The 7,932-nt window shown below is 40.6% G+C and overlaps 1 protein-coding gene across 1 annotated transcript in view; it reads right to left on the bottom strand.

Annotated features, from left to right (window-relative positions):
* Window positions 1-1,462: 1,462 nt before the first annotated feature.
* LOC106577343 (disintegrin and metalloproteinase domain-containing protein 12) overlaps window positions 1,463-7,932 on the bottom strand; it is a 207,367-nt gene continuing 200,897 nt past the window's right edge. The window contains exons 22-23 of the mRNA XM_045701159.1: window positions 2,890-3,170; window positions 1,463-2,652 (exon numbers count right to left, since the gene is read on the bottom strand). Coding sequence (XP_045557115.1) covers window positions 2,583-2,652; window positions 2,890-3,170 — 351 coding nt within the window. The 3' untranslated portion in view covers window positions 1,463-2,582. The remainder of the gene's footprint in view (window positions 2,653-2,889; window positions 3,171-7,932) is intronic.

The following is a 7,932-nucleotide window of genomic DNA, read 5'->3' as shown; positions in this document are numbered from 1 at the left end:
ATTGGTGTAAGGTTGGTGTTAGGTTGGTGTAAAGTTGGTGTATGGTTGTTGTCAGGTTTGTGTTAGGTTGGTGTATACAATGGCTTGCAAAAGTATTCACCCCCTTGGCATTTTTCGTATTTTATTGCCTTACAACCTGGAATTAAAATGATTTTTTTGGGGGGGGTTGTATCATTTGATTTACACAACATGCCTGATGCAAATATTTTTTATTGTGAAACAAACAAGAAATAAGACAAAAAAGTGAAAATTTTAGCGTGCTTAACTACTACTTTGTAGAGCCTCCTTTTGCAGCAGTTACAGCTGCAAGTCTCTTGGGGTATGTCTCTATAAGCTTGGCACATCTAGCCACTGGGATTTTTGCCCATTCTTCAAGGCAAAACTGCTCCAGCTCCTTCAAGTTGGATAGGTTCTCCAGCTCCTTCAAGTTGGATGGGTTCCGCTGGTGTACAGCAATCTTTAAGTCATACCACAGATTTTCAATTGGATTGAGGTCTGGGCTTTAACTAGGCCATTCCAAGACATTTAAATGTTTCCCCTTAAACCACTCAAGTGTTGCTTTAGCAGTATGCGAAAGGGCATTGTCTTGCTGGAAGGTGAACCTCCGTCCCAGTCTCAAATCTCTGGAAGACTGAAACAGGTTTCCCTTAAGAATTTCCCTGTATTTAGCGCCATCCATCATTCCTTCAATTCTGACCAGTTTCCCCGTCCCTGCCGGGGTGATGAGAGATGGTGTGTTTGCGCCAGACATAGTGTTTTCCTTGATGGCCAAAAAGCTCAAATTTAGTCTTATCTGACCAGAGTACCTTCTTCCATATGTTTGGGGAGTCTCCCACATGCCTTTTGGCAAACACCAAAACTGTTTGCTTATTTTTTCTTTATACAATGGATTTTTCTGGCCACTCTTCCGTAAAGCCCAGCTTTGTGGAGTGTACGGCTTAAAGTGGTCCTATGGGCTGATACTTCAATCTCCGCTGTGGAGCTTTGCAGCTCATTCAGGGTTATCTTTGGTCTCTTTATTGCCTCTCTGATTAATGCCCTCCTTGCCTGGTCCGTGAGTTTGGTGGGCGGAGCCTCTCTTGACAAGTTTATTGTGGTGCCATATTTACATTTACATCATTTAGCAGACGCTCTTATCCAGAGCGACTTACAAATTGGATATCCTTTACATTATTTAATAATAGATTTAATGGTGCTCCACAGGATGTTCAAAGTTTCTGATATTTTTTATAACCCAACCATGATCTGTACTTCTCCACAACTTTGTCCCTGACCTGTTTGGAGAGCTCCTTGGTCTTCATGGTGCAGCTTGCTTGGTGGTGCCCCTTGCTTAGTGGTATTGCAGACTCTGGGACCTTTCAGAACAGGTGTATATATACTGAGATCATGTGACAGATCATGTGACACTTAGATTGCACACAGGTGGACTTTAGTTAACTAATTATGTGACTTCTGAAGGTAATTGGTTGCACCAGATCTTATTTAGGGGTTTCATAGCAAAGGAGGTGAATACATATGCACACACCACTTTCAGTTTTTTATTTTTTAGAATATTTGGAAACAAGTTATTTTTTTTCATTTCACTTCACCAATTTGGACTATTTTGTGGATGTCCATTACATGAAATCCAAATAAAAATCTATTTAAATTACAGGTTGTAATGCAACAAAATAGGAGAAATGCCAAGGGGGATGAATACTTTTGTAAGGCACTGTAGTTGTTGAAAGATTGGTGTATGGTTGATGCAAGGTTGGTGTATAGTTGGTCAAAGATTGGTGTACAGCTGGTGTAAGGTTGGTGTTAGATTGGTGTATGTTTGTTGTAAGGTTGGTGTAAGGTTGGTGTTAGGTTGGTGTATGGTTGTTGTAAGGTTGGTGTAAGGTTGTTATTGGTGTTCCTCAGGGCTCAGTCTCTCAGCATCAGTGCATACATAGTACGGTCACAGAGGGAGAAACAGCTGGCTGTATACTGTATGGAGGAAGACCTGCGGCAGGATTTACCAGTGATGCCGTTGTCTTACAACAGGTGGTGTCATACGCAACCCAAGTCCGTCAACCCAAGTGCAGAAGAAAGTCGCCCTATCTGATGTTTGTAGATGTCTTTCCTTTTGTTCTGAATCCAGTTCATTGAACGCCATGTTGGTCTTTACAACTTCCCAGATCTCCAGAGACAGGCTTTGTTAAGTTGGACCTTTCCCCTTGCTCCCTGTCCATCAAAACAGGTTAAAATATCCCCATGATTGAAATCAAATGGCTAAGAGTAGAACAAAATAAAATAAACAAAGACTACAAATTAAATCCCAAGTGTCTGGCACAGTGCGCTGTGTGGTAACTAATTAATAAATACACAAAACATAAATACTTTACATACATGTACCTGAGCTCAGACCTATAGCACCTCTTTGACATCAGAGCACCAACGGAGGGGACTGACTCGCTGACACGCCAACCGCCCAACGGTCCGTCCCCATTATTCAAAACTCAGAGACACCACATCTTAAGGTTTCATAGTGCAAGTGAAATGTCTTTATCATCTTACAGAAAGAACGTCCTTTAATTCCCTTCAGTTTAGTCCAGCTGCTCTCAGCTGCTGAACTTGGCGTGAACGATCACACGAGGCTTAGGTAGTGTTGGGGGTTGCTTAGGTACAGATCTGGGGGGGGAGGGAGAGGGAGAGGAAGATAGATGTTAAAAGTGCATGTTAAGTATCACGTCCAGAAATTCACAAGTGACTGGTTAGAAAACGTAATCTTGGCATGAAAGGATAAATTGATTCATCTCAGAATGCTGAACAAAAATCTTCGTTGACCAGCCAGTAACAGTCTGTCAAGCGAGACTATAAGTTGATTGATCTAATAGCTGGGTGTTGTCCAGAGTATCTGGGACGTACCTGTTGTGGTGTGGAACAGGTCTCAGCGGCCTGGGGACACCGGGGACAGGTACAGGGATGGGGACTCCGACAGCAATGGGGCTACGAATCAGATGACCACTCCTTCCGGGGGAGTTAGGGTTAGCAGGCAAAGGCTTCTGGGTATTCCTGCCCAGGGGGTAGGTAGGTAAAGGCTTCTGGGTATTCCTGCCCAGGGGGTCTGCAGTCAAAGGCTTCTGGGTATTCCTGCCCAGGGGGTCGGCAGGTAGGGGCTTCTGGGGTGGACTAGGCTTCTCCAACTCCTATTGAAGACAGACACACCGACCGCCAATCAAAACAATCAATGAATGAAGGAATCAGTCTATCAAGCAATCAAACCAACTCTTTATTGTCCCAATTGGAACATGTGTATAGTGGTATTCAGTTCAAAACTTAATCTGAACTGAAAACTGATGGGATCAGTAGACTCAGATGATAGCGTTGACTCACACACAGCACCAGGGGGCGATCAAAGCCACCTAATTGTACCCCAGGTTTCATATGAGCTCTGTCTGCCTGTGTTATCACATCGACACCTTCACTCGTTCACCATGGCAGCCCTCCCTCCCTCCCCTTCCCCAGACAGGCAGACAGGCAGACAGACAGACAGTATATATGCATCCTAAATGTTTCCCTATAGGGCCCTATGTCAAAAGTAGTGCAGTACAAAGGGAATAGGGTGCCATTTAAGACTCAGAAGCATGTGATGAAGATCCGTCATGTGTTATTAATCTACTGCAGAATGATGACATCATGATTAACGTCTGGCTGTTACCTACTGTACAGATGTTCCATATTCACACACACACACACACACACACACACACACACACACACACACACACACACACACACACACACACACACACACACACACACACACACACACAGTTTCTCTAAGAAGGAAAGAGTGTTTAGATACTCCATACACTACCATACAGTACCATACATTACCATACACTACCATACACTACCATACAGTATCATACACCACCATACAGTACCATACAATACAGTATCATACAGTACCATTCAGTACCATACAGTACCATACAGTATCATACAGTACCTACCATATACACTACCACACAGAATCATACACTACCATACAGTACCATACCATACAGTACCATACAGTGCCATACAGTACAGTGTCATACAGTACCATACAGTATCATACAGTACAATACAGAACCACAACATACAGTACCATACAGTACCATACCATACAGTACCATACCAGACTGTACCATACAATACCATACAGTACTATACCATACAGTATAATACAGTACCATACAGTATCATTCAGTACCATACAGTACCATACAGTATCATACAGTACCTACCATACACTACCACACAGAATCATACACTACCATACAGTACCATACCATACAGTACCATACAGTGCCATACAGTACAGTATCATACAGTACCATACAGTATCATACAGTACTATACAGAACCACAACATACAGTACCATACAGTACCATACCATACAGTACCATACCAGACTGTACCATACAATACAGTACCATACAGTACTATACCATACAGTATAATACAGTACCATACAGTATCATTCAGTACCATACAGTACCATACAGTATCATACAGTACCTACCATACACTACCACACAGAATCATACACTACCATACAGAATCATACAGTACCACACCATACAGTACCATACAGTACCATACAGTACCATACAGTATCATACAGTACCACACCGTATCAGCCAGTACCATACAGTATCAAACAGTACTATACAGTACCATACAGTACCATACCATACAGTACCGTACCATACAGTGCCATACAGTACCATACCATACAGTACCATACCATACAGAACCATACAGTACCATACAGTACCACACAATACCATACAGTACCATGCCATACAGTACCATACAGTACTATACCATACAGTACCACACAGTACCATACAGTACCATACCATACAGTACCATACAGCACCACACAGTATCATACCGTACAGTACCAAATAGTATCATACAGTATCATACAGAACCATACAGTATCATACAGTATCATACAGTATAGTACCATACAGTATCATACAGTATCATACAGTACAGTATCATACAGTACCATACAGTATCATACAGTACCATACAGTACAGTACCATACAGTATCATACAGTATCATACAGTACAGTAATATACAGTACCATACAGTACCATACAGTATCATACTGTACAGCCCCATACAGTACCACACAGTATTATACAGTAAAGTACCATACAGTATCATACAGCACCATACAGTATCATACAGTACCATACAGTATCATACCATACATCACCATACAGTACCATACAGTATCATACAGTATCATACTGTACCATACAGTACCATACCATACATTACCATACAGTAAAGTACAATACACTACCATACAGTATCATACAGTACCATACAGTACCATAAAGTATCATACAGTATCATACAGTACAGTACCACACAGTACATAATCATACAGTACAGTACCATACTGTACCATACAGTACCATTAAGTATCATACAGTACCATAGAGTATCATACAGTACCATACAATACCACAGTTTCATACAGTACCATACAGTATCATACCATACCACCATACCATACAGTACCATACCATACAGTACCATAGAGTACCATACCATACAGTACCATAGCATACAGTACCATACCATACAGTACCATACAGTACCATACAGTACAGTACCATACCATACACCACACCATACAGTACCATAGAGAACCATACCATACAGTACCATACAGTACCATAGCATACAGTACCATACAGTACCATACCATACAGTACCATACAGTACCATACCATACAGTACCATACAGTACCATACCATACAGTAACACACAATACCATACAGTACCATACAGTACCACACAATACCATACAGTACCATACAGTACCACACAGTACCATACCATACAGTACCATACCATACAGTACCATACAGTCCCATACAGTACCATACCATAGAGTACCATACAGTATCATACAGTACCATACAGTATCATACAGTACCCTACAGTACAGTACCATAGAGTATAATACAATATCATACGGTACAGTAATATACAGTACCATACAGTACCATACCATACAGTATCATACAGTACAGTACCATACAGTACCATAGAGTATCATACAGTACAGTACAATACAGTATCATACAGTAGCATACAGTACCATACAGTATCATACAGTAAAGTACCATACAGTACAATACAGTACCATACAGTACAGTACCGTACCATACAGTACCATATAGTGTCATATCATACAGTACCACAGTACAGTACCATACAGTACAATACAGTATCATACAGTAAAGTACCATACAGTATCATACAGTACAATACAGTACCATACAGTACTATTAAGTATCATACAGTACCACACAGAATCATACAGTACAGTACCATACAGTACCATACAGTACCATACACCACCAAACCACACAGTACCATACCATACAGTACCATACAGTACCATACAGTATCATGCAGTACCAAACAGTACCATTCAGTATCATACAGTACCATACTGTACCATACAGTATCATACTGTACAGTACCATACAGTACCATACAGTATCTTAGGGTACAGTACCATACAGATTCATACAGTACCATACAGAACAGTACAGTACCATACAGTATCATACAGTACCACAAGGTACAGTACCATACAGTACAATACAGTACCATACAGTATCATACAGTACCATGCAGTACCATACTGTATAATGCAGTATCACACAGTACAGTACCATACAGTACCATACAGTGTCATACAGTACAGTAACATACAGTACAGTATAATACAGTACCATAGAGTGCCATAGAGTATCATACAGTACCGAACAGTATCATACAGTATCATGCCATACCACCATACAGTATCATACAGTATCATACAGTACCATACAGTACCATACCATACAGTATCAAACCATACCACCATACAGTACCATACAGTATCATACAGTATCAAAGAGTATCACCATACAGTACCATACAGTACCATACAGTACCATACAGTACCATACAACACAGTACCATACAGTACCATACAGTACCATACAATACAGTATCATACAGTACAGTACCATACAGTATCATACAGTATCATACAGTACAGTATCATACAGTACAGTACCATACAGTGGCATACAGTATTTTACAGTGCAGTACCATACAGTATCATACAGTACCATACAGTACCATACAGTACAGTATCATACAGCACAGTACCATACAGTACAGTACCATACAGTATCATCAGTACAGTACCATAAAGTACCATACAGTACAGTACCATAAAGTATCATACAGTATCATACAGTACAGATCCATACAGTACCATACAGTAAAGAACCATACAGTACCATACAGTATCATACAGTACAGTACTGTGACCATACAGTATCATACAGTGCCATACAGTATCATTCAGTACAGTACCATACAGTATCATAGAGTACCATACAGTACCATACAGTATCATACATTGCATAACTATGCAGTATCATACAGTGTCATACAGTACCACCATACAGTACCATACAGTATCATACAGTACCATACAGTACCACAGTACCATACCATACAGTACCATACTGTACCATACAGTACAGTATCATACAGTACAGTACCATACAGTACCATAAAGTATCATACAGTATTATACAGTACAGATCCATACAGTACCATACAGTACAGTACCATACAGTACCATACAGTACCATACAGTACTGTACCATACAGTACTGTACCATACAGTACTGTACCATACAGTACAATACAGTACCATACAGTACAGTACCATACAGTACAGTACCATACAGTACAGTACCATACAGCACCATACAGTACCGTACAGCATCATACAGTACCATAGAGTACAGTACCATACCGTACAGTACCATACCGTACCATACAGTACCATACAGCATCATACAGTACCACACAGTACC

This window comes from Salmo salar, chromosome ssa18, assembly GCF_905237065.1.
Source record: "Salmo salar chromosome ssa18, Ssal_v3.1, whole genome shotgun sequence".
Classification (NCBI taxonomy): domain Eukaryota; kingdom Metazoa; phylum Chordata; class Actinopteri; order Salmoniformes; family Salmonidae; genus Salmo; species Salmo salar.
The sequence above is the reverse complement of the archived record's forward strand: the minus strand, read 5'-3'. Positions and strand labels throughout refer to the sequence as shown.